Raw genomic sequence first — 26,387 nt, 5'->3', positions numbered from 1 at the left:
GACCACGGGAGGGAGAGCTGGCATGGAGTAAGGGCTGCTGAGGAGGGAAGGAAATGGGACCAGGTTGGTGTGGGGAGCTCCACGTGGGGATCCCCGCCCCAGCAAAGGTGCCGAGGTGGGGATGAGTTTGGGACCAGGAGGAACCTGAAGACCAGTCTGCTGCAGCTGGGTGGGGGGTGACAAGGGACACGTGTGGGGCTTTAGGGTGATACTAGGGAGATAGGCTTGGTGCGGCTCAGCAGTGGGAGCCATGGAAGGTTCTTTAGCAGAGGAGTGGCTTGATGAAATTGATGTTTGGGGTGGCCTAGCTCTCACCTAGGTTCTGGCCAGTTCCAGCCCCTCTGGCCATTCTCTGCGGCCCTGGAGCCTAGTGGAGTCTGTGAGCTGAGCTTGGGTCCATCTGTCTGTGATTGAGAATAGGGGGCCCTTCCCAGCTTTTGAGACTCCCTCTTGACACTTCTCAGAGGTGTCCAGATGAGAGTCCTGAACCAGCAGTCAGAAGGCCCATGTTCAAGTTGTGGCTCTGCCCACCCAGCTTCCTGTGGGGTCTGGAACAAGTCACTTGCTCTCTCAGGGCCTCATTTTGCACATCTGTCAAATGGGAGCAATAGCCCCTGTGCTGGAGGCCTCCTGGGGTTGCTGCAAGCGTCAAATAAAGCTGGTCTCAAGGGGACTGGGACCAGGATAGAGCTGACCTTGATGCGGGAACCTGTCGCTGTGTCCCTAGCAGCCGGCATGGCGGGACACTCACGATGTGTGGAGCTAACCTGAAGAGGGAAGGAGGCTGATGGGAATTCCCTGTCAGCCTAGTGGTTAGGACTCAGCACTTTCACTGCTGGGGCCCGGGTTCAATCCCTGGTCAGGGAACTAAGATCCTGCAAGCCGTGTGGCATGGCCAAAGAGTGAAAGAGGCTGAGAGTGGGCTTGAGTGAGAGGGGCTCAGGTCTCTGAGATTGTTCAGAAAGAACCGCTCAGACCTCACTGGCACTGGCACGTGGCACGTGGGCCCTGCGCTCTAGGATGCGGGCAGTGCAGCTTCCTGCAGCAGGTAGCATCTGGACCTGAACCTGAGGCAAAAGCCCTCTCATTTTACAGATGGGGAAACTGAGGCCAGAGAGGCCCAGGATAGGCTCAGGGGCCCTCGGGCTGCCAGAGGTGGAGCCAGTCCTAGCCCAGGTTCAAGGCCCCACTGCCCTCTGCCCTGGTCCATGTGCAGTGCCCAGAGAGTCTTGGCCACCGTGCCCTCTCCCCGGGAGACACAGATGCCAGGATGTGTGGGGAGTCAGTGCCGCTAATTAGTCCCATCATTTCTGGCATCTCACACAGCCTTGGGGAAGTGGAGAATGTCATTGTCAAAGTATTTTTGAATATTTGCCTTCTCAGCAAGAAGATGTTGTGAGAACACTGCGTCTTGAATACGAGTGGATACTAACAAAGATAACAAGCACCAAGAGCTGGAAGGATAGAGGAGCTCCAGAGAGAGGCCTGGAGGAAACCCTGGAGCTGCCGGTCACAGCTGCTTCGCTCTGCCCCTCTGGGCCCTGTGTCCTCACCCTAAAACGGCTCATTCATTTATCAGATGTTTATGGAAGCCCACCGTGTGCCATGCACTGCTCTAGGTTCTGGAGAAACAAGAGTGAACAAAGCACACAGAAATCCTTGTCCTCAAGAGACAGACAGTACAAATCCGTAAAATATGCGAGCTGGTGACACGTGCAAACGAAAAAGTGTGTTGGGTGGAGTGTGGCCTGTTTCAAACGAGTGGTCAGATCTGAAGGAGGTGAGAAGTGAGCCGAGGGGGTCTTTAGGTGAAGAGCATTCCTGGCACAGAGAACAGCAGGTGCAAAGGGCCTGAGGTCTGGGTGTGCTTGGTTTGTTCGAGGATCAGCAGGAAGGGTAGTGGGGCTAGAGCCAGCTGGTGACACAGAGGAGGCCAGATGACAAGACAGGGTCCAAGAGGTCACTGGGGGCCTGCTTGGGTAGGGCCTTAGGAACCACTGGAAAGCCTTTGTTTCCTTTCCGAGTAAGATGGGAGCCAATGGAGGGTTTAAAGCAGGGGAATGATGTGATGTGGTTTCTGCTTTTTAAAAATTTTTTTTTAAGTATTTTTTTAAAGTTTATTTTATTTATTTATTTTTGGCTGTGTTGGGTGTTCGTTGCTGCACACGGGCTTTCTCTAGTCGTGGTGAGCGGGAGCTACTCTTCGTTGTGGTGCGCGGGCTTCTTATTGCGGTGGTTTCTCTTGTTGCAGAGCACGGACTCTAGGTGCGTGGGCTCAGTAGTTGTGGCTCACGGGCTCTGAAGTGCAGGCTCAGTAGTTGTGGCGCGTGGGCTCAGTAGTTGTGGCTCACGGGCTTAGTTGCTCCACGGCATGTGGGATCTTGGTTCCCCGACCAGGGATCAAACCCGTGCCTCCTGCCTTGGGAGTGCGAAGTCTTAACCACTGGACTGCCAGGGAAGTCCTGGGCTCCAACTTTGGTCCCTCAGTTCTCCTGTGTGTGTGTGTGTGTGTGTGTGTGTGTGTGAAAATACACATAACATAAAATGTATCACTTTTGCCATTTTGGCTTGTATAGCTGAGTGGCTGTTAAGTACATTCACCGTGTTGTGCAACCATCTCTAGTATCTGTTGCAGAACCGACAGGAAAACCCGTCCCCATAAACAGCCACTCCTGTTCCCTCCTCCCCCAGCACCTGACAACCCAAATCTGCTCTCTGTCTCTATGGACTATTCTGTATTTCATAGAAATGGAATCAGACACCGTGTGACCTTTGGGGGCCGGTTTCTTTCACTTAGCATGTTGTTTTCAGGCTCATCCACTTTGTGGCTGGGTCCATACACAGTTCATCCCTTTCTTTGGCTGGGTCCCTCCATCCTTGGCCAGCTCTGCGAACTTGAGTTGCACAGTCTCCCACCCTACATCATCAGGTTGTCAGGAGGACCCTTAAATACACCAGGAAATAGTGAGCCCACTTCCCACTGGGCAGAGGGGGCGCGCCTGGTGCCCACAGTGTGGACGGGAAGGTTTTGGGGGTTTGCATAGTCTGGGGTGACTCTCAGATTTCCCCACAGCTGGATTTGGTACCAGCTCTATCTGGTGGGTGAAGTCGGTGACCACTCTCCCACCTGATTTTCAGCTTCCAAGATTTTGCTGTTGTTTTTGTCCCTTTGTTTTCCTTTTGGTGGGGTTTGGGGCAGGACCGAAGGTGAACAAATGGGCTCCTCCAACCATCTTTCCATTCCTTCTAAGGATTTCTGAGATTTTTGAAGCAGCCCCTGGGGACAGGTTTCACCGCTCCTCAGAGCAGAAGCAGGGGCACGGAGGCTGAATGGGCAGAGGCCACACCCGGGAGATGGAGCAGGGCTGGCCCAGGTCTGCCTGATTCCTCCACTGGCTCTGCAAATGTCAGGCATTTGGTAAAAGGGCCCTGATGTTATTCGTGTTGTGCCCCCACCTAAAAGGATGCCATCCTCTTGGGCCACTCATCAGAACCCCTCACCTTTACTGAGGCCCACGTGTTCTAGGCCAGTGAGATGACAGATGTCGGCAAGACAGATGTTCGGGGGAATTCCCTGGCAGTCAAGTGGTTGGGACTCCGTGCTCTCATTGCCGAGGGCCCGGGTTCCATCCCTGGTTGGAGAACTAAGATCCCACAAGCCGCGTGGCATGGCTGGAAAAAAAAATAATTAAAAAATTAAAAAAAAAAAAAGACAGATGCTCAGGCCGTAGGGAGGAAGGCTGGTGAGATGGTGGGAGGACCGAGGAGGGGCTTTGGCTGAGCCCTGCCCTTGGGCCACGGCAGTCCTTCTCGCAAGCGGCCAGGTGGCCTTCCCCGGGCCTCCCCTTCGCCTCCATCACCCCCAGCACCCCCCTACCCCACGTGAGTGAGCAACAGCCAACAAGAACAAAGAGCCACAACTGTCGTTGAGATGAGGCTGAGAGGGCGCTGCAGGGGGAGGCCAGGGGGCGCTGGAGGCGGGAAGGCTCCCCGAGGAGGTGATGGCCGAGTCAGGTGGGGAGCGGTGCTCCAGGCCAGGAACAGCCTGTGCAAAGTCCCCGAGGAGGTGAGGGAGAGGCCGGGAGTGGCAGGGAGGGAGACGCCACCCCTGGGGGCCTGGAGCTCTCTGAGGGGGGCTTTGAATTTTATCCTCAGCAGGAAGCCCCGGGGGTTGTGAGCCGGGGAGGGCAGGATCCAGTCCCCGTTTCAAGGATATCCTTGGTTGTTCTGGGGCGAAGGGATGGTGTCCGACATTCAAGCAGGGAGGGGAGGAGGAACAGCCCAGGTACCCCCTACCCTGCCCAGGAGAAGGCCCCCTGCAGCTCCTGTGGCGGTGACCTGGCTCCAGGACTAAGCGCTCCCACGCCAACTGCCAGGGCCATCTGTCTCCCCTGTCTGTGTGTCTGTCTGTCTCAGGGGGGCTTTAGCAGGTTTGCCTTTTTCGGACACAGCATCCTGTGGGGTGAGGGGAGAAGGGGGTCCTACTCCCACTGTCGCTCCTGTAGATAAGGGGTGGGTCCTCGGACAGGAAACCACATGCCGGAAGGCAGTTTCTAGATGAGAGAAGGAGCGCTCCTCTCTCTGAGGGTCTGAATGTCTGGGTGCAGCCAGGCGGCAGCCTGAAAGCCGGCATCTGCCAGCCACGGGGCTACCTGGGAAGCCAGTGCTATGCTCAGCATTTATTGCCCAGCGATGTTTACGCTCTGACTCAGGTCTTGTTTAAATGTCCCAGCCTGACCCCACGACAGTCAGCAGTGGTGATTTAATGAGCCCTGCTGTGCGAGAGGCTCACAGACCACAGAGTAGCCTCATGGAGCTTACTCTCCAGAGGGAGAGAAAGGCAGTGCCACACATAGACCATTATAATTGTGATCGGTCCCAGGAAGGAGGATCACAGGGACCTGGGCTGGGACAGGGGCCTCAGGCGGTCAGGGAAGTCAGAAGGGCTCCCTGGAGGAGGTGACCTGTGAGCTGAGACATGAAGGAGTGGGCCACGTGGCCTGGTGGGAGCAGCATGCTTTGGGCAACCCCGGGAAAGGAGGGGTCCCCAAAGTGTGGAAACTTGAGACAGACCTAGGGCTGGAGGGTCACTGGGCTCTAGAGAGGAGACCGCCCTCAGCCACCTGTAGGCCTGAGGCTAAGGTCTGTCTCAGCTGGTCCTCTCACAAGCCTGTAGCCCCTTGAGGGGGTCACCCTCAGAGGCCCCACGCTTATCCCAGGCCTGTGGCCATCTCCCAAATTCCCTTGGGGAGGGCTCTTACATAAAGAGTGAAACATTCCTGAAGGTACTTAAAGAAAGAGCTGGGGGAACTGGGCAGGAAGGGCCTGGGCCTGATACTTCCACTCCCAAATCCCACCCTGAAGACAGGCTGTGGCTTGGCCTCTGATGCTCATTGTAACATGGAGGTCGAGGCTGCAAGACTTGACTTGGGGCTGCCTTAATGCACAACGGGGACCTGACCGAGCAGGGACCTGTGAGACAGGAGCCTCAGGTGGCCTTCCTGCAGTCACCATTGCTGGCCCTGGCAACCGGGCCAAGTCAGAACTTCATCCGCAGCACCCGAGGCGGCCAGTGTGGAGAGCTGGACCTGAGATCTCCAGGCCCAGCAGGGAGGCTTTATTGAAAACAGTTTTATTGAAACAGAATTCATATACCATACAATGTACCCATTTAAAGTGTGTAATTCAACGGTTTTTAGTATATTCACAGAGTTGTACAACCAGCACTACCATCAATTTTAGAACATTTCCTCACATCAAAAAGAAACCCCATTCCCATCAGCAGTCACTGCCTAGTGCCCTCCTCTCGCAGCCCCTGGCTACCAAAAATTTTCTTTCTGTCTCTATTCATTTGCCAACTCTGGACATTTTATATAAGTGGAATTATATAGTATGTGCTCTTTCGTGACTGGCTTCTTTCATTTAACATAATGTTTTCAAGGCTCATCCATGTTGTAGCACATGTCAGTATTCTTTTCCTTTTTATGGTTGAATAATATTCCATCTTATGGGGGAATTCCCTGGCCGTCCCGTGGTTAGGACGCTGCGCTTCTACCGCAGGGGGCACAGGTTCAATCCCCGGTTGGGGAAGTAAGATCCTGCAAGTCGCGACACGGCCAAAAAAATAAATTAATTAAAAAATGAAGTTAAAAAAATATTCCATCTTATGGATAGACCACATTTTGTTTATTCATTCACCAGTTGATGGACATTAAGTTTTTTCCGCTTTTTGGCTATTGTGTATAACACCACTACGAGCATTTGTGCCCAAGTTTTTGTGTGGGCATATGTTTTCATTCTTTTGGTTATATATCTAAAAGTTGGATTGCTGGGTCATATGGTTATTATATTTTTAACTTTTTGAGGAACTGCCAGACTGTTTTTCAAAGCAGCTGCATCATTTCACACCAGCAGTGTATGAAGGTTTCAACGTTTCCACATCCTCCCCAATACTTGTTATTACCACTCTTTTTTATTATAGCTATCATAGTGGGCTAGGATACCTAGTGGTATCTCACTGCAGTTTTGATTTTCATTTCCCTGGTGGCTAATGTTGGGCAACTTTTCATGTGCTTATTAGCAATTTGTATACTTTCTTTGGAGAAATGTTTATTCAGATACTTTACCCATTTTATTCATCTTTTATTACTGAGTTGTGAGAATTCTTTACATGGTCTAGATAAAGTCCTTTACCAGGCATGTTTTGCAAATACTGTCTCCCACTGTGTGGACTGTTTTTAACTTTATTGATGGTTTCATTTGCAAAAAAAAAAACAAACCCCAAATTAAAATTTTGATGAAGTCCAATTTATGTTTTTTTCTTTTGTTCCTTATGCTCTTGGAATTGTATTTAAGAAGGCTTTGCTTACTCGAGGTCACTCCTTGTGAAGTGAAGATTTACTCCTGTGTTTTCTCCTAAGAGTTTTATAGTTTTAGCTCTTACAGTTAGGTACACAATCCATTTTGAGTTTTTTTCTTTGGTTATTAACACATTAAGTAACAAGATCTGGCAGCAGGTCTAGTATCTTCTGTAATTTTGGAGATGAGTGTACACACTGTTCTGAGATCTCTCCAACATGTAATGTGATGAGACAGTATCATGATTTCTAGGGGTGCCATAGTCCCAGCCATTGCTAATACCACCTACATTCATAATTGAAGAAAATACTAGATTTCAGTTAAAGTTTCATTTAAATAAACCTGTAACTACCCTCCCAGGTTCATGGTACCCCTGAAATCTAACCAGACTGCAGGTTAAGAACTCCTAGGATGGGACTTCCCTGGTGGCACAGTGGTTAAGAATCCACTTGCCAGTGCAGGGGACACGGATTTGAGCCCTGGTCCGGGAAGATCCCACATGCCGCAGAGCAACTAAGTCTGTGAGCCACAACTATTGAAGCCCGTGCGCCTAGAGCCCGAGCTCCACAACAAGAGAAGCCACCGCGATGAGAAGCCCACGCACTGCAACGAAGACCCAACGCAGCCACAAAAAAAAAAAAAGGAAAAGAACTCCTAGGATGGCTAAAATTCCTGCCCTGTCTCAGTTTCTGGAGAGCCTTGGGGGGGAAATGAACCCTCCCAGGACTGGCTTCTGGCTGTTTTCCTGCCACCCCACAGATCAGCCCACACCCTGCCTTCTGCCTGGTCCAGCTTTGGGGAAGCTATTCCTTGCCTGGCAGAATTTTCTAACAAGCCATTTAACAATAATACTAAAAAAAAAAAAAAAAAAAAAAAGCAGCAATAAGAATTATAAACACTACGTGTAGAATCAGACAAGGCATTCTGCCCACATCCTCATCCCTGGTCCTCCCAACATCTTTAGGTCTCTGGTGAGGCCCGCGGCCGCACGGCTACGTGGCTGAGACCTGCCGGCGAGTGGGATCGCACGGTTCAGGCGGAAACTTCACCTCGTGGTGCCTCAGTTTCCCTACCTACAAGGCGCGGATGAGCCGGTCAGAACCGTGTACACCCAGTGGGAGTACTGGGCGGATTAAAAGCGCTGACGATTTCTACACAGAGAGCACGACCAGGCACAGTTACACCCTGAAGATATTAGCTATTATCTTTAAGCCTTTCACAGGGGACAGGAAGGTGCTATTTCTCTGCCAGCGTCTCCTTTCTCTCGTTCTGCACAGGATTAATGCCTAATTATTCGTAACATCCAGGATTCTTTGAGTTGTAACAGAAAGTCCAATCGCTCTACTTAAAAAGCCAGGATTTCAGGCCTGGCTTATGCGGTTTGGACGGTGGGGAGAGGTCAAAAGATCCTATCAGGACTCAACCGGCCTTTCTCCACAGACCGGTGGGTAAGAAGGGCTCCCTGGAACAGGCCCTGCACTTGTGGGTAAGCGAGCCCCCGGGGCGCAAACGCCTCCTCCAGCTTCCAGCCCCGGTGGGGCCTGTCCTGCCTGCCCCATCCCTGGCCCTGCTTTGGAGGTTCTAGGCTTTTTAGATCCTTAGGTCCTGATTTCAGAGAGAGAGAGAGAGAGAGAGGTCCCTTCCTTCCTGAGAGTTCCAGGAAAAAGTTCCAGAAAGACCCTTGATTGGCCTGGCTAGGTCATGTGCCCTTGTGGAGCCAATCACTGTAGCCAGAGGTCTGGGGTGCTCTGATTGGCCAGGCCTGGGTCACGTGCCGGTTAGAGATGGGGAAGCCCCAAGCCAACCACCGGGAGGAGGATGTTGCGGATGGGTTACCACTTGGGAGACGCTGGGCTGACAAAAGCAAAGGTCCCCCTTATAGGGCATATTTCGTGTTGTCTTGGTCAGTCCTCAGCTGTGCCAGGAACCTTCCCCCCACCAGGACTGGCTCCTGCTCTGTGCACCCACGGCAGCCTGTGTTCCCTTTCATTATTTCTCACTCTGCGGTTAATGAGTGCCTACTATGCGTCAGGCACAGAGAAGGGGGCCCGGGAGGCACCCCAACGACTACAGGTTGGAAGGAGAGGCTGGAAGCTGCACAGGGGACTGACTGAGGGGGAGCAGTCTGTGAAGTAGGAGGGGAACCAAGGCCCAGACAAGAGAGGGAATTTCCAGAGGGAGGAGTGGCAGACTCAGGTGCTGCTGAGAAGGGCAGTGTTCCCGGAAGTGACCGCTGGATCGGGCAGCCGGGAGCTTGTGGGTGACCTTAGCAATAGGTAGGAGTAGGCACACAGCCCTGCTGGGGTGGGGTGAGGAGAGACTGGGAAGGGAGGGAGTGGGGAAGGCAGGTATGGACACGTCTTTGGAGTTTTCGGTCTTCTGTCTTGGGAGTAGAGAAATGGGGAGGAGGCGGAAAGGGGCTTGCGAGCAAGGAAGAGTTTTTCCCCTTTTCTTGGGAAAATGCTAGCCAAGGGGAAAGAGAGAGAGAGGCTGATGGTACAGGAGAGCAGCAAGGGGAGGGCAGCCGGAGGTGGGTGCCTGAGATCAAGATTGGGGTGGGAGAGACCGAGGGGGAGGGGGGTGCCAGGCAGGCAGATGTGTCAGTTTGGGGACTGGAAGATGAGAGCCCGTCTGATGGATTCAGTTTTTCCCACTGAAGAATGAGGTGAGGTCACTGGCTGGGAGTGAGGGCAGAAGGGGCTGTGGGAAGTGCGAGGAGAGGAGAGAAGGTGTGAACTCTTAGTCTCAGAGGGTGGGAGAGAGTGTCACCGAAAAACCTGGTGGGGCTGCTGACTCTATGGAGTGCCAGTCTGAAGTTGTGAGCTCACAAATTCCCAATCAGAAGGGTTGTGTGTGGGCCACCTTCCCCCACCCCAAACAATAGGCGGGGGCAGGAAAGGGGGTTTCCTTCAGGTTGAGGGGTTCCCTATGGTGGAAGAAGAGGGGCTGGAGAGATGGAATCTGTAAAAAATCCACCAGGCCAGGAGGTAGTTACTATTATCTGTGTTTTACAGACAAGGAAGCTGAGAGGGTCAAGGCCAGTATCTGTGTCAGGGTCAAGGCATCTGTGTGGCTTTGGCGTCAAACTAGAACGGGGCCTGGCACATGTTAGGTGTTAATATTTGTTGAAAAAAGTGAATGGCTGGAAGGTCCAGTGATGCACCCATTGTTATAACCCAGCCAGGAAGTAGCTCCAACCTTGGGGTTTGGTAGGTGGTGCTGGTGACCCCATGTGCTGTGCCATTCCTGCTGCTCTAAGAAATGACTCAATATCACCTTTGTGCCCTTGTAGGCTAATCTATCCAGAGTCTTGTGGTGTAACTTCACAGACACTAAGCGAGCAGGGCAGAGTGCTCTTAACCTCATTCCTCACACGGTGCTCACCTCTAGGTGAGTCACAGCCCTCGGCCAGGTAGTTCAGCCCGGGGAATGCCACCTCTGGTTCCTAACCCTTGGCTTTGCTGTCTGCATCCTACCCAGGCCAGCTGTTGGGGAGTATCCCGGGGCACACACCTGCACTACCTGGGCTCTCCTAGGAGATGAGTGTCCTTTTAAGGGGAATCCAGGAGCTGCGACCCTGAACTTGGCGGGGGCAGGTCTCCACCATGCGGAGGGCTCCCAGCGCTTTTTCTTACAGTTTATTCAGGCAGAATTGAACATGGTCACTTCACTTAAGTAATAATGATGGCTCATGCTGCAAAAAACGTGGAGAACATCCTGCTTATTTATTCAGGCTTTAAAACCGTAAAACTTCAGATTTCGCCCTGTAGCTATTTATAACCAGAGCTGGTGTAAACTGTCCCCATATTAAGCTCAGGTTTGAAGTAACTTAAAAGAAAAATAGCCATCCGCTGCATTAAAAAAAAAAAAATATATATATATATTTTTCATTTATAGACCTTCTCTCGCCTCCTGATTATTCCTGATTATGTACGAAGAGCGTGTTGTTTGGGGGGATCGGTGGGGGTGGGGCAGATACAGTCCTCCAGGGGAGTCACACACTCTCCCATTCCCCCCCCCCCCCTCAGCTATAAAAGCAGCCCCGTGTCGGCCGGTGGTCACTCTCCGGGGCAAGGATATTTCGGGCTGGCTCGAGCTCTCCCTCACTGGGTGCCCGGGGTGGAGTGGGGGAGGCAGGGCAGGCAGCAGATCCGGAAAAGTGGCTCTTGCCTCGGAGGAAGTTGACCCTCCTCCCCTACCAAAGGCTGGGGATGAAAATAGCTTCTTCCTCTTTACCCTTCCCGGACCCCAGCCCATTTCTGTAAGTCCCCCACCCCATTTTTAAGTGCTCCCCTCCCCCTGGGACAATTCGGCTCCTTCACAGCTCTCCAAACAGCCATCCGGGACGGCAGGGACCCCGCGCCCCGACTCTGCGACCGGGAAGGGGCAGAGGACCCTCTCCTCCGGCCTCGCAGGCGCGGCGCGCCCCGAAACTCGGGCAATCGCGGCGACTTCCAACCTCCCTCCACCAAATTAGCAGAAAGCTCCACTAACCCCCCTGAGCTCCTACACTGCTTTCTTCTACTCCGGGGGTGACTGTCACCTGGGAACCCTGTCCCCTGCACCAGGGTTCCCCCGGCGCTGAGTAACCCCCAAATCCCTTGGGAAAGGTGGGGGCTCAATTAGTTTCTTCCAATTAGTTTCCCCTCTTTGTATAGAACCCATTCAAACTGTGAAATGTAATCCTCCGCGCGAGGGGGAAAGTAGTCCCAACCTTGCATTCAATTTCTGTTCTCGTGTCGCGTATATTTTACTTTTTGAAACCGATGGGATCCTCAGTGGAGCCCTTCGGGGAACGTGGGGGCAGAGGCCGCGGGGGGTGCGCGCAGGTGAAGGGGGGGGCCGGCAGAAGGAGGGGGCGGGGAGGACAGCTAACTCCTCGCTATTGCCTAGAGAGATGGATCATGGGGCGTAGAGAGATTGCAAACCTCAAACCACGTACAGCGGGCGATACGCGTCAACCGAACCTGACCAACGGAAGCCCGGAGCCTCCCCCTCCCCGCTCTCCCGCCCCGGCCCCTTGGACAGACGGGTACGCGGAGCCAACCTGGCTGCCGCTCGCCGTCCAAATCCCACAAGAGCCAATGGGAGCACGCCGGGGGCGGGGCCACCCCGCGCCGGGTTGGGCTGCGCGCGGCTTCCCCCGCTCGCCCAGGCCCCGCCCCCCTCCCCTCCCGCTCGCTGCTCCTGGAGTAGTTAGTGCCAGTGAAGTGCGGGCGGCGATGAGAGCGAAAGTTGCGCTCGGCTCGGCGCTGGGGGCTTGAAGCGGCTCCGCTCTCCGCCCGCTAGGGCCGCCCCAGCCCCAACTCGCGCCCGCGAGCTCCGGCCGCGCCCGCCCGCCTCCGCGCCCGCTCTCACCCCCTCCCCCGGCCCGGCGCCCCCTCCTCAGGAGCCGCGGGTCCCCGCCACTTTCGCCCGGCCCGGGCCCCCGCCGATGCCGGCCATGGTGGAGAAGGGCCCCGAGGTCTCAGGGAAGCGGAGAGGGAGGAACAACGCGGCCAACGCGGCTGCCTCGGCCGCCGCCGCCTCGGCCGCCGCCTCGGCCGCCTCCGCCGCCGCCGCCGCCTCCTCGGCCGCCGCCACCTCCTCGGCCACCGCCGCCTCCGCCTCGGCCGCCGCCGCCCCCAATAATGGGCAGAATAAAAGTTTGGCGGCGGCGGCGCCCAATGGCAACAGCAGCAGCAACTCCTGGGAGGAAGGCAGCTCGGGCTCGTCCAGCGACGAGGAGCACGGTAGGTGGCAGCCGCCCGCGCCGCCCCCGCCCGCTCGCCCGCTCGTCCGCCCGCCCGCTGACCTCCTCTCTGCTTCCCCGCAGGTGGCGGCGGCATGCGGGTCGGACCCCAGTACCAGGCGGTGGTGCCCGACTTCGACCCCGGTGAGTGGTGCCCCGGCCCGGCCGGCCGGCAACCCGAGGGGGCGGACGGCCTCGGACAACTTTCTTTTTGCCTGTGTGGGTCCTGCTGTCCGCGGGGAGACACCCGCGCAAGGGTGTCCTGCCGGCGTGCCTGCCCCCGGGGAGGCCCCGGTCGCCGCGGCGGGTCGGATTGGAGGCGGCGGCGCGCGGCCACACCTGGCCACCTGGGCCGGGGGCTCCGGCGTCCCCGGGTCCGCACGAGCCGCGCCGGGGCCGGGCAGGGGCGGCCGCGCCGGCGAGTTAGCGTCCTGCGAGCGCCCGGGCTTGGGACGTCCTCGGACCCGTTTCTCCCCTGCGGAAGGTTGCCCCGCGTGCCCTTTCCTCGTCCTGCCGGCCCCTGGGCTCCTGCCTGCCCCCGACTCCCCTCCCGTCCTGAGATCTCCCAAAACCAGTTAATAAAAGAAGCGTGCTTCCCAGAGGGCGCCTGCCCGGGGAGGAGAGACTGGCTGGTGGCAGTTTGATTTTAGGACCTATTTGTAAATGTGTGTGTATTTCCTCCCGCCCCGCCCCCCCACTTTTTTTTTTTTTTTTAAGGAACGGGTTGTGAAAGATTAGAACCTTCAGAAGCTTTAGCCTAACAAATGATGTCCGCCTCCAAGAAATCCCTACCCCCTAGCTTGGAACATTTGCTACTCTTGCTGCTCTTCTGTGTGGAAGCAGATTTAAAGTACCAGAAAAATCCATTCAGACAAAGGAATTCGTCAGTGAGATTCTAGCCTGTCTCCGTATAAGATTATCTTTAAAAGGTTGTTGGCATGGAAAATGTTTGAAAGGACGTGGGTTTTCTTTCAGAAATAAAACTCAAAAGAGAACCTTGTGGAACTGGAGTTAACAGTCCGCCTGGTTGGAGGGCTTTAGAACTGAAGGTTCTCTATGTAGGTTATACCACGAGTTTGAGAAGATAAATGCATAAATGCTTTTCCTTGGAAACAAGACTGCAGAAAATTGCAAGGATCTAGCCCTTGAAAAAGGCGATTGCTCTTAAGCTGTTATTTAGGTATGAAACTCTGGGTGTTGTTTGAAGTGAAAATACATAGGGATCCCTGAGTGAGCTCTTGGGCACTCTGGAAATAAATGACCTTTCCCGTATTTGTCTTCTACATTTTGGTCTGTTGATGATTTAAATCTCTTAAAGTATATGTAGTCTACCGCCCAGGTTTGTATTCCTTTTAACTTATGTTAGTCTTTTTGATAGTTTCCCCTTCCCCCGCGCCTTCCTTTTTTGGTAGTCACTTCTCATTTATAAGAGTGGCAGGATGGAACTCCGAGACAAGGCTTTTTCTCTTCTGTGCATGCCTTCTCCATTCCATGGTTGGCCACCAGGGGAAGCATACTGTTTTTTGGTTACAGTTGACCCTATCTTCATTTTGTAGGTCAAGTCCATCTTTGTTTTAATACACAGAACATAAAGCAAAGCTTGTCACCAAGTTTCCCCCACATATTAAAAAAAATCAACTTGTATATATCTTTTAGTTTTAGTAAGTTGGTCAGTTTTTGGAACATTTTGTTTATATTCGTTTTGAAAGCTTTATTTAAATATGTTGGATGTGACTAAAGAAAAGGGCATATTTGATGGCGATAGCAAGAATTAGAATTCTGGCATTCTTCTAAATATTGATGTCTAGCTCAGCATTGTTAGGAATGAGCCTGATTTCTTTGGAGTTGTTCTCTTTGAAACAGCACATGTAATAGGATCATATTTTGAGCTGTCCTTGCAGTTTTCATGGAATAGATGCAAGCATAAATTTGCTAGAGACCTGCCATTCTAAAAAGTAAAACACTATAAATGTTTTGCTGCATGGTCTTACTGCCAGTTGATTGGGTCTTGGCATTAACATTTCCTGTTTTGTGTTTGTTTTAATCTGGAAAGGAATCTAACTGGTATGAAATAATTTGAAACCCTGTTTTGCCAATCTGAGCAGTGGGACGAATTCCTAGGTATGGCTGGAAATTGTAGGACTTTACTGTTTCCTAGTGATTTATTTTTTTAGGTGTGTTTTCATTTAACTTAAAACCTAAGGGATGGGGCTTCCCTGGTGGCGCGGTGGTTAAGAATCCGCCTGCCAATGCAGGGGACGTGGGTTCGAGCCCTGGTCCGGGAAGATCCCACATGCTGTGGAGTAGCTAAGCCCGTGCGCCGCAACTACTGAGCCTGCAGTCTAGAGCCTGTGAGCCACAACTACTGAAGCCCTCGCGCCTAGAGCCCGTGCTATGCAACAAGAGAAGCCGCTGCAATGAGAAGCCGGTGCACTGCAACGAAGACCCAATGCAGCCAAAAATATAATTAATTAATTAATTAATTAATTTAAAAAAATCTAAGAGACGGGGAGACTTCCATTTTGGAATAGAAATGATACACCAATTTTGTTTCATGGCAAAAAAATTTTTTTTCGGTCTTTAGATTTAAGACAGTTTCCTTCCATGAGTACAAGTTAGGAATAATATGGAATTGAGATTGTGATTGTTACTGGTTTTTTTTTTCCCCTACCTGAGTTTTGAATATTTGTTTGTTTATTTATTTATTTATTTTTACAAATTTGAACAGACCGGTAAGTGTGAAATTCATCAGGAAACTGCTTTTTCAAAAAACTATCTCTGTAAAGATGTGTGAGTGGAAGAAATTGATTTTAATTTGTTTTAAGGTCAGATTTTATTTACCCACAGTATCCCAACTTGACCCTATTTAGCTTTAAACGCGAATGGTTGAAACTAGATCCACCTGATACTCCCTGTGTAGCCCAAGGAAGAGTCCTTTCTGTCATCCCTCACAAGTAGTGAGTGAAGTGGGTAGAGCACTGCTGTCCTAAAATGCTGATTCAGTTCTTATTATCTAATTAAGACCTAAACTGGACCACTGGATCAGAACTTGGTAGTTAAAATAACATCTGTGTTTATAATGATGGAACAAGTTTTATCAGTTAGATTTAAAAACAAGACCAGAATGCAGTTCCATATCTTTAACTTAGTCTTTGTTCTCATGTGGGGTCCAGACTATCTTTCCATACTCAGTGCCGTAGTGTATGCTGAGTTGCCTTTGGTTTCTTTTATTTATTTTTATTTTTTATTTTTTAAAAAATTTATTTATTTTTGGCTGTGTTGGGTCTTCGTTGCTGCATGCAGGCTTTCTTCAGTTGCGGTGAGTGGGGGCTATTCATTGCGGTGGCTTCTCTTGTTGTGGAGCACGGGCTACGTCTAGGCGCACAGGCTTCAGTAGTTGCAGCATGCGGGCTCAGTAGTTGTGGCGCACGGGTTTAGTTGCCCCACGGCGTGTGAGATCTTCCTGGACCAGGGCTCGAACCCGTGTCCCCTGCATTGGCAGGTGGATTCTTAACCACTGTGCCACCAGGGAAGTCCCAGCATGTGTTATTACTGTCAACTTCTATCTGTGCTGGTTTTCAGTATCACAGTTCACTAATAGTAAAACTAAGACTCTTACAGAAGAGGAAATGTTAATGGTAAATATTTTTGAGGTAATAGCCCTTTAAACATGCACCCTGTATTTGGAACATTGAATCCAGTATATTTAATCAGATTAGAAAATTTGTGGTTGTCATTGGCTCAACTGTCACTTCAGAGTTGACTTGTATTAATAAAATGTGTTATGCTTTAATGTGGAATAATTTTTCTGAACAGGGTGTCTTGACCTGCTTTTCATTTCTTCTTACGGGTGGTTCTATGTTCCTCTTTGAACACATTATTTGCTATGCTTTAGTTTCATTGTAAAAATCAAGTTTAAACATACCGCAGAATTCATAAGTTACAGTGAATGCTTTGTGATGTAGACGTGCTTTGAGGTAGTGTTTACCCAAATGAGAGGTCAGGGCGATGCTGAATCCTGCGAGTGATCACCTTCATGATGTAGTGAAGTAGGAGACACTTGAGCTGGTTGTCGGGAGGTTGAATGCCCTGTCTCTGTGGTTAAGAAGGTGGTTTAAGGTCGAACTGGTCATTTTATCTCAGGAGCCTCGGTTTCCTCCATTATGAATCAGGGTTCTTCCCCTCACTTGTGGCGTGTGATTATGTCAGTTACAGTCATCTTTTTAATTTCCGGCTTCTTTCAGAAGGAGCATAGAGTAGACTGTGAGAGCTTAGGCTGTGAGAATCGTCAAACCCAAGTTCAGATCTTGGCAGTGCCTCTTGACAACTGTGTGTTGCCCCTGGGCAAGTTACTTTATTTTTGCTTTCATCTGTGAAGTAGAGGTAGTGGAACTTCTTCCTCAAGAGAAGAAATTAACTGAGCTAATACATGTAAAATGTCCAGCACAGTGCTTGACACACAGTGAGTGTTAAGTAAACGTTGTCTGCTATCTTATTCTAATTATCATTTGTGGGACTTCAGTTGCCAAGCAGTGGTCCCCGCATTGCCTGCTTTACTGCAGAGGTAAGACTGAATTATAATGAAGCTGTAGATTTGAATGTGAATCATGCATTGAGATATTTGAAGATGATTACTTTTAAGTTACCTGCTGCAATTTAGGTAAATATTCTTTCCTGGAAGAGGGAGAACTAGTCCAATACATTTATATAGCAGAAAAGTACACTGAGATCCAGAGAGAATAGGTAAACCTGCTCAGATCAAGTTTCTGGATAGTACAAAAGAAACCTTGAATCCATCCCTGGGCCAAAGTGAAGTACACATTAACTGTGTTCTGAGTTAGGGAGTTTTTGCTCTAAACTTTCAAGTTCTTGTCTTTGAGAGTTAATGTTTTTGAGGTGAGGTTCTTCTGCCACAATGTTCCCTTCCGTGGGTGATGAGTGTGATTCAAAGGTTAGCTGGTTGAGGCTGATCAGAGCAGAGTTGTTTTAAAAGCAGTGTTGAAAGTCATTGGTACTGAAGAAATTTAGGCTTACTCTTGAAAAGCTATTTTCCTTGGTGTTATAAAGTTCTGTGGGGCAATTTAGTTGCAACCAACTTCTTAGTCTTTGGAGATGAAACATTAAAGTCTATCCAAGTTACTGTATTCTCCCCCAGTTTATTTTACTTTTTATATTTTACTCTCTGCTATATAGATTGTTGTAGTTAATTTGTAATTTAGCCCTCACTTTCTTCTGAGCTTTTCTTTAGAGGTTCCATGCATAATGTAAAAGTAAGAAATAAGGCTTGTATTGGTTTTTATATTTAAAACAGAACTGGAAATCCCTTTTGTGGAGGGAATCTCTGTAGCAGCACAGTAAAAGTCTGAATAAGGTAGGAATTGGGGATTGAATGCTGATTCAGTGATTTGGAGTGAGTTAATTCCTACAGCTTTAAATAGCAATTATGGAAAATATTTGTGACCCTAGAAATGATAAGGGATAATAGTTGTAATTTAACAATTTCTTCTGTTTTGTGTTATGGAAATTCTTCTAATACACATATCTGTCTTCTGGTTGAGTTTTCTGTTTTCTGTTGTTGATTTAAAAAAAAAGTATTTAAAAAATAGAATGGTGTAAGGTGACAAAAGGTGTTTTGCTAAAATGTTTGAGACAAATATTTTAAAATAACATTAAAATGTCATTTAAATGAAATGTTGACAGTAAACCCTAAAACTCCTATTTTTTTCAAATTAGTCAAATTCTTTAAAGATGGTGATCTTAGTAAAAATCACACAGTTAGACATAATTCTTTGAAATTTCTGGATTTTCCCTTCCTTGGAGAAACGAGAGAGAATTGTAGTGTCTGCCCAGTGCAGCCTTCCTGTGTTCTAGATGAGGAAAGTAAGGCCTGCCGAGACAAAGTGACTTGTATTTGTCTTTCAGTCATTAAACGTATATCCAGGTAGACTTGAGGCCAATGAAGCCAAACTTAAAACTCTTACTGTTTTAGAGCATTGTTACTGCATACAATAATTGGGAACGGTAATACGGGTGCATGATTTTAGAACCAGGAGTAAGAGTTAAATTTCTAAAATTGAAGTGATTAGATAGTGATTAGATGTTGGAATGTCTTTGCAAATTATCATAAGGTAGGATAGAATTGTAAAGATAGAGTTATTTTAAAAACCCATTCAAATAAAAAAGAAAATAATATCTACAGTTACCTGCCCACCACTGTGATTAAACACTGTTGATATTAGGACATATTTGCTTCAGGTGCAGGTAGAGGCTAATTCTTCCGCTCCTGCCTTCACTAATTGGAAGTTGATTTTTGTTATCCCTGTGATAGTTTGCATCCTCTATGAAGCAGATGCCAAGATAGAATTAGGCGTGCAAGAGTGTCATAGTGGGGCTTCCCTGGTGGTGCAGTGGTTAAGAATCCGCCTGCCAGTGCACGGGACACAGGTTCGAGCCCTTGTCTGGGAAGATCCTACATGCCATGGAGCAACTAAGCCCGGGCGCCTCAACTACTGAGCCTGTGCCCTAGAGCCCACGAGCCACAACTACTGAGCCCAAGTGCCACAACTACTGAAGCGCACGTGCCTAGAGCCCATGCTCTGAAACAAAGAGAAGCCACTGCAATGAAAAGCCTGCGCACCGCAAGGAAGCTTGCCACAACCAGAGAAAAGCCTGCGCGTAGCAATGAAGACCCAACACAGCCAAAAATAAAATAAATAAAATAAAAATAAATAAATTTATTTAAAAAAAAAAGTGTCATAGTGGTAAATGCCTGGGATGATAGAGAGGAGAGGAAGAAGGTTAGGTGGCAAAGCCTTCAGAATGGGTGCAGGTGTGACACCTGTGAAGGAAAACAGAAGGAAGGATGATTGATGATTGGATCCAGGAGCCGAAGGCTGCAGTGCAGCCAGAGCACAGGTTGTCTGTTAGAGCGCATTGGGCAGGAAAGGGCCTGCCCTAGAATGCCGGCTGTGTTCAGTCATCGGCCTGGCGTTGGTATGAATGCTGCAGTGGACCCCAAAGGTGCTGGGCAGCTGGGGCTGTCAGCTAATTACACTTCTCGCAGCTCTTTCTCTCTTGAAGGGAGATCTGAGTGGCACACTCTCAAGGCCGGCAGAATGCCCATGTGTGTTTTTGTACTTCAATACGTACTTATGTGTGAAAAGCAATATGTTTTGTCATTGTCAAAGTCTTTTTGTAAATGGACTTATTTGTGCATATTCATTTGCTTTGGTGTTTTCCAGACAAGTACATTGCCACTAACAGGCACAGAAAATTCCTTTCCTTCACCCAATTTTCACTAAGGTGTTAGGTTTATTAACTTTTTGCAGTACTGTCTTTTTGTGGTTTATGTTGGCATTTTTCTAAATTACTGGTGAGGTTAAGTGTGCTTTTATATTTTTTTTGGCTAATTGGTTTCCTTCTATGAATATATCTTTTGCTCTTTTTCTGTAGGGTGTACTTTTTCTTACTGATTTGTGGGAGTTCTTTATATATTTGGATACTGATCCTTTATTAGGGTTACATATGTAGAGTTTTTTGTTTTCTCTCTAGTATGGGGGTTGATTGAGTTTCTTTTCAGGAAGGAATAAAAATATATCCCTGGTTGGATATGTTTCTGCTCAGAGACTGGACTTGGTACATAGCTCTTATAATAATTGTCACTAGGACTCCTGGTTTCTAAGATGAACGTCACTGAGAATTGACACATCTTTCTTTGTTATGTTTCAACTTTCAGTTCATTTGGTGTACCAATTATTAACCGATTGACCTAAATTTCAGTACCAGATGACTTGAAAAGCTCTGATTTAATTTCTGTCCAGCATCTAGTTATAACAGCATACTAGTTAGAGGTTAAAGTTACAGCTTTAGTTTCCATGATGGTCAGTTTCCTATAACGGGTTAACGTGCTGTGGAGTAAAACCAAATTCCGCTGTCTTATGGGTTTGTCACTGATTATAAGGGAGTGGGCGAGTGTGTGGCTAGGGGGGTGCAGCTTATCATCACTCATAGAAGATCCTTGAAGGAACGATCTGTCAGTGCCAGGTTAGTGTAGTGCTGGCTGTGTGCCAGACTGGTTTGAACACTTTATACCTATTAATGATTTAACACAACAATCACAGCAGTCATACCAGATAAAGTTGTTATCACCGTTTTCCATATGAGGAAACAGAGGCATGGAGAGGCTTATTGTTATGGTTCAACCTGGTAACTTGCCCAAGGTAACCCATTCTAAGATGCCAGCCGTTGTCGGAAGCACCATTATTTTATATGTCACTAAGAAAGGAAAAACACCAACATCCCATTAAGTGTACGTTGCTGTCAGATTTCAATCTAGTGTATTTCAGGGAGAGCCAGCCAGAAATCCTCTTTAAGAAAAAACACTTAGGAGCAATACTTTATTGGATCAATTGCTTAGTCGTTTCCATGTGGTACCAGGTATTGTGGAGTTTTATGTTTAGGGTTGCCAGAGCCTGCTTCATGTCCAATTACATTCCTCTGCTTCCTGGCAGTGAAAACACAAATGAAATGGGAGGTATCTGGCTTGGTTGACTAGGGCAAATTGGAATGAGTTGCTTTACTCCATGTATGTCGAAATAGTCATTTTCAGAGTGTAAAATACAATTGTTTTTTGAGGGGAGTGATTTCTTGCGATTGGATGACATAAGGTTACAATGGACCCTGTTATGTTGGTTGCCCTTTAGTTTAACAGTTGAGTATAACATTTAAATATCTATCCCCCCCATATGTTTTTCTACAGATTCGCACTGAACTTGAGCTGTGGAATGAATTTAAGAACCAGGTCTTAATAAAGTGTGAAAAGATACACAAATTAAAATATCTAAGAGAGCATTTTAAAAAAACCCCTTGGTTTCACCTGTACAGCTATCTGGTTAGTATTGTTCAACAACTAATTTTCCTCCCTTGCATATTATTCCCATCCTTCCTCCCCCATCAAAAAAACAAAAACCAAACTAACCCTGTCCTGCCTCCCAAAAAATCCCCAAAGTATATATTTCTTGGTGTTATTAGTGAATTGTATTCTATTTTTCAAAGACCAGAGTATACTTAAAGAAAATTGTAAGCTTTATTCTGTTTGTGAAGTTTGCCATGTTTGATTTGATCATAGTGTAAGTTAACTAAGGACTAGTTTTTGTCTGCCCAGAACCCCAAGGTTTGCCTTGTACTTATACCGAGGGTACTTGGGTGAGTCTCTGCTCCTGAAGTTTGGCTGTGGTTATCCTTTTCAGCAGTTTCATCTAGTGACCAAGAAATACTACCTGATGGCCCTATTTATGCCTGAAAAGGTTAATTAAAATTTTGGGCATCGGTTAAACATTCTATTCACTTAAACTGTGCTGTTTTACACACATACATACTCTTACTGAAGATTGCAGATCCTGCTTTACTGACATAGAAGCTTCTGGGCTTGGGCTAGTTCTGCTTTCAGACTTAGTGTGGATATAGGGCGATCAGGATGGTAAGAAGAGTAGGGTAAGTACTTGGCTAGTCTGGTCTTACTCGGTTCCATAAAGTCTTCATGGTGTCATGTGCTTTTTGCTTTCTTAGTTTTTTGAGCCACCAATTCGGTTTAAATATCTAAAGGTTTCTCTTCTCACTTGATGTAGCTGAATGTGATTCTGCATTTAATAAGAACATTTGTGTGCACTGACTGACTTACCTTGAATAGGCATTTTGTAATGGACAGTTGATAATTAAGCACCAAGTTTAGTTAAAAAATGGAAACCCAAGGGAAAAAAAATGAGCTTTAAAGTTGCATTTAAAAGCTGGTTTTCCCTGTTTTCTGTGCCTTTTTAGTAATGAATTTGTATGAATTAGAGATACACATCTTAGATGCATTCTTAAAAATTTATTTTTATCAAGGTGAATTTCATATGACATAAAATTAACCATTTTAAAGTGAAGAATTCAGTGGCATTTAGTACATTTGCATTGTGTGCACCCACCACCCACACCATCTAGTTCCAAAGTGTTTTCATCACCCCAAGAGAAAACTTCATCTCCCTTAAGCATCTACTTCCCCTTTCCCACTCTCCCCCTCCCCCCGTCACTGATGGCAGCAAGCACGCAGAGGGTGCTGTGAGGCATGGTGTCGCGGGGTCACCTGACCCTGGGGTGGAGGAGGGGCATTGAAGAAACCAGGAAGAAGTTTTAGGTGAAGTGGTCCTTTGAGCCAAGCCTTAAAAATAGGGGTTTTTCTGTGTTTGATTTTATGATGTTCATTAATTTAAAAATTAATAATATATATAAGCTGTAAATGTTAAAAACTTATTTTGAAAATGCTAATCTTTCTTAAGAATTTCAATCTAGATTTTCTTTTAAATTGTCTTGAGCTGTGCTGTCCAGTAATATAGCCACTAGTGATCTATAATTATTTAAATTTAAATTTATTAAAATCAAATAAAATTAAAAATTCAGTTCTGTCACACTAGCTACATTTCAAGTATGTAGCTATTGGCTGCTGTATTGGATGGCGCCAAGTAGGACATTTCCATTATCCCAGAAAGTGCTGTTGGACAGCACTGATCTAGAGGTTCTGATGAAATCTTTGTTCTTTTTAATTTTTATAATTAGTTCAGTAGTTTTGCCTCTTTAATCAAGGTGCATGATGAAATGTGATATTGGAACAGCCGATAAATATTATGATGGCTGTGTACTGAATTCCTCTAGTGGAGTATTTGTTAAAATATTGCTATTAAGGTATTCAAAATAGACTTCTTGAGAAAGCAAGTAAAAATTGAAAGCTTGGAGAGGTTTGTTTTTTGAGGTGGTTATTTAGTACCTAATTAAAACCAAAAGGATGATTAAGATATATGGCTATATTGAAGATAAATGTAGGACTTAAAAAATTAACAATATGAAGGCTCAGCCTTTTTTTTTTTTTTTAAGGGATCTTTATTTTTTTTTATTTATTTATGGCTGTGTTGGGTCTTCCTTGCTGCGTGGGCTTTCTTTAGTTGTGGCGAGTGGGGGCTACTCTTCATTGCGGTGCGCGGGCTTCTCATTGTGGTGGCTTCTCTTGTTGAGGAGCACAGGCTCTAGGCACGCAGGCTTCAGTAGTTGCGGCATGTGAGCTCAGTAGTTGTGGTACATGGGCTTCAGTAGTTGTGGTATGAGGGCTCAGTAATTGTGGCTCTTGGGCTCTATAGCGCAGGCTCAGCAGTTGTGGCGCATGGGCTTAGTTGCTCTGCGGCATGTGGGATCCTCCTGGACCGGGGCTCGAACCTGTGTCCCCTGCATTGGCAGGTGGATTCTTAGCTACTTTGCCACCAGGGAAGCCCAGAAAAGGTTAGGTTTTTAAAATAGCTTTATTGAGGTTTAATTGACGTAAAGTAAACTATACATATTTACACATACACAGGTGTGCATATATTAGGCTGTTTGAAGTCCCACTGCTTACTGATGCTCTGGTCAGTCTTTTTCTTTCTTTTTTTTAAATAAATTTATTTATTTTATTTATTTTTGGTTGCATAGGGTCTTTGTTGCTGTACATGGGCTTTCTCTAGTTGCAGCGAGCGGGGGCTACTCTTCGCTGCAGTGTGCAGGCTTCTCATTGTGGTGGCTTCTCTTGTTGCGGAGCACAGGCTCTAGGCATGAGGGCTTCAGTAGTTGCGGCGCGCGGGCTCAGTAGTTGTGGCGCACAGGCTTAGTTGCTCCGCAGCATGAGGGATCTTCCCGGGCCAGGGCTCGAACACGTGTCGCCTGCATTGGCAGGCAGATTCTTAACCACTGCACTGCCAGGGAAGCCCCTCTCTTTCATTTTGACTGCTTTCTATTGCTATATCTTTAAGTTTGCCAGTCTTTTCTTTTGCAGCATCTAATGTGCTGTTAATACATGTATTTTTTTCATCTTCCAGGTTTCATATCTAGAAGTTTGATTTGGGTCTTTTAAAAAATTTTTCATTTTTTTATTGAAGTATAGTTGACTAACAGTGTTGTGATAGTTTCAGGTGTGATTTGGGCTTTTTTAATGTATCTCAGGTCTCCCGAGCATACTCAGCCTTGCCTCAAACTTCTCAAACACTTTGCAATACAGTTGTAATTGTTTTAATGCCCTGGTCTACTAATTCTCCCATCCATCTCATTTCTGAGTTGGTGTCAACTGATTGATTTTTTTCCTCTTTATGGGTTGTCTTTTCCTGTTTCTTTACTTGTTTGGTAATTTTTGTTTGGATGCCAGACATTATGAATTTTACTTTGGATGCTGGGTATCTTTATATTCCTATAAGTATTCTTGCGCTTTGTTCTGGAACATGGTTAAGTTCCTTAGACATGGTTTGTTCATTTCAGATCTTGCTTTTAAGCTTTGTTAGGTGGGATCAGAGCAGCATTTAGTCTAGGGCTAATAATTTCCCACTACTGAGCCAAAACCCTTCTGAGTACTTACTCTACCCAATAGTCCTTTAATTCTGAGGTTTTCCACTCTGGCTGTTGGGTATAGGCACTCTTCTTGGCCCTGTGTGAGCCTCATGGATTATTCTTTTTATTCTTTTGAGTAGTTCTTTATCCAGAAACCTCAAGTATTTTCTTCACAGGCATGTGCTGATCAGTACTATGCTGAATACTCAAGGAGGAGATCTCTGGAGTTCTCTTTCTGTGCAGCTCTCTCTTTTCTGGTATCCTGCCCTACAAACTCTAGCTGCCCTGGCTTCCTTGGCCTAAGCTTGCCTCCTAAACTTGGGGAGATTGCCTGACTTTCCCTGGGTTCTCTCTCCCTGTGCTGCCAGTTGGAAACTCTCTCCAGGCAAAAAACCGGGGCAGTTGTAGGATTTACTTCGTTCGTTTCCTATCTCTCAGGGATCGTTGTACTCTGTTGCTTGGTGTCCAGTGTCTTGAAGACTATTGCTTTGTACATTCGTTTTTAGTTCATAATGACAGGGTAAATCTGGTTCATGTCACCCCACCTTGGCTGGAAGCAGAAGTCTAGATTTTTTAAAAAAGAAAAGTAGAGGAATTGGTTATATTTCCTTTTTTAAAGAAAACATTAGTACACATTTACATGTTGTCTTTTACCCCTAATCTGTTTAGTTTCTTCTTGAAGCTGTTAGGGCCTTTTTTTTTTTTAATTGAAATATCGTTAATGTACAATGTTATGTTAGTTTCAGGTATACTACATAATGATTTGACGTTTGCACACATTATGAAATGACCACCAGGATAAGTCTAGTAACCATCTGTCCCCATACAAAGTTATTACAATATTATTGACCATATTCCTTATGCTATATATTACATCCCCATGACTGGAGGTTTGTACCTCTTAATCCCTGTCACCTGTTTCACCCACCCGCCCCCCACCCCATCCCTTCTGGCAACCAGAGTGTACTGCCTGTGTTTTCTTCTAGGAGTTGTATGGTTTCAGGTCTTACATTTAAGTCTTTAATCCATTTTGAGTTTATTTTTGTATATGGTGTGAGAAAGTGGTCCAGTTTTATTCTTTTGCATGTAGCTGTCTGATTTTTCCAGCACCATTTATTGAAGAGGCTGTCTTTTCCCTATTGCATATTCTTGTCTCCTTTGTTGTGGATTAATTGATTGTATAAATGTAGGCTTATTTCTGGGTTCTCTATTCTGTTCCATTTATCCATGTCCCTGTTTTGGGGCCAGTACCATACTCTTTTGATTACTGTAGCTTTGTAATGTAGTTTGAAATCAGGGAACATGATAACCCTCAGGTTTGTTGTTTTTTCTGCAAGTTGCTTTGGCTTGTTGTGGCTTTTAAACTTTTAAGTTTGGGTTTTATGTTCATGGAAGCATTCTGTAAATAGAATAATAATAA

At 47.2% G+C, this 26,387-nt stretch overlaps 1 protein-coding gene and 1 long non-coding RNA gene across 5 annotated transcripts in view; one reads left to right on the top strand and one right to left on the bottom strand.

Annotated features, from left to right (window-relative positions):
- The window catches only part of LOC309655694, a 250,612-nt gene that overhangs the window by 102,004 nt on the left and 122,221 nt on the right, over positions 1-26,387 (bottom strand). The gene's annotated exons all lie outside the window — the stretch shown is intronic.
- Positions 12,030-26,387, top strand: part of RCOR1 (REST corepressor 1) — a 117,455-nt gene continuing 103,097 nt past the window's right edge. For 3 of the 4 annotated variants that reach the window (XR_014260919.1, XM_082451084.1, XM_082451083.1), the window contains exons 1-2: positions 12,031-12,590; positions 12,674-12,733. Coding sequence is in view for 3 of the 4 variants with exons in the window: in XM_082451084.1 (XP_082307210.1) it covers positions 12,293-12,590; positions 12,674-12,733 (358 nt within the window). In the remaining variant the exon portion in view is untranslated. Of the gene's footprint in view, positions 12,591-12,673; positions 12,734-26,387 lie in introns of all 4 variants that reach the window. The other variant, XM_082451085.1, reaches the window with a different exon arrangement.

Source organism: Balaenoptera physalus (genome assembly GCF_965194825.1).
Source record: "Balaenoptera physalus genome assembly, chromosome: 2".
Classification (NCBI taxonomy): domain Eukaryota; kingdom Metazoa; phylum Chordata; class Mammalia; order Artiodactyla; family Balaenopteridae; genus Balaenoptera; species Balaenoptera physalus.
This window is presented reverse-complemented; position numbering and strand designations above follow the sequence as displayed.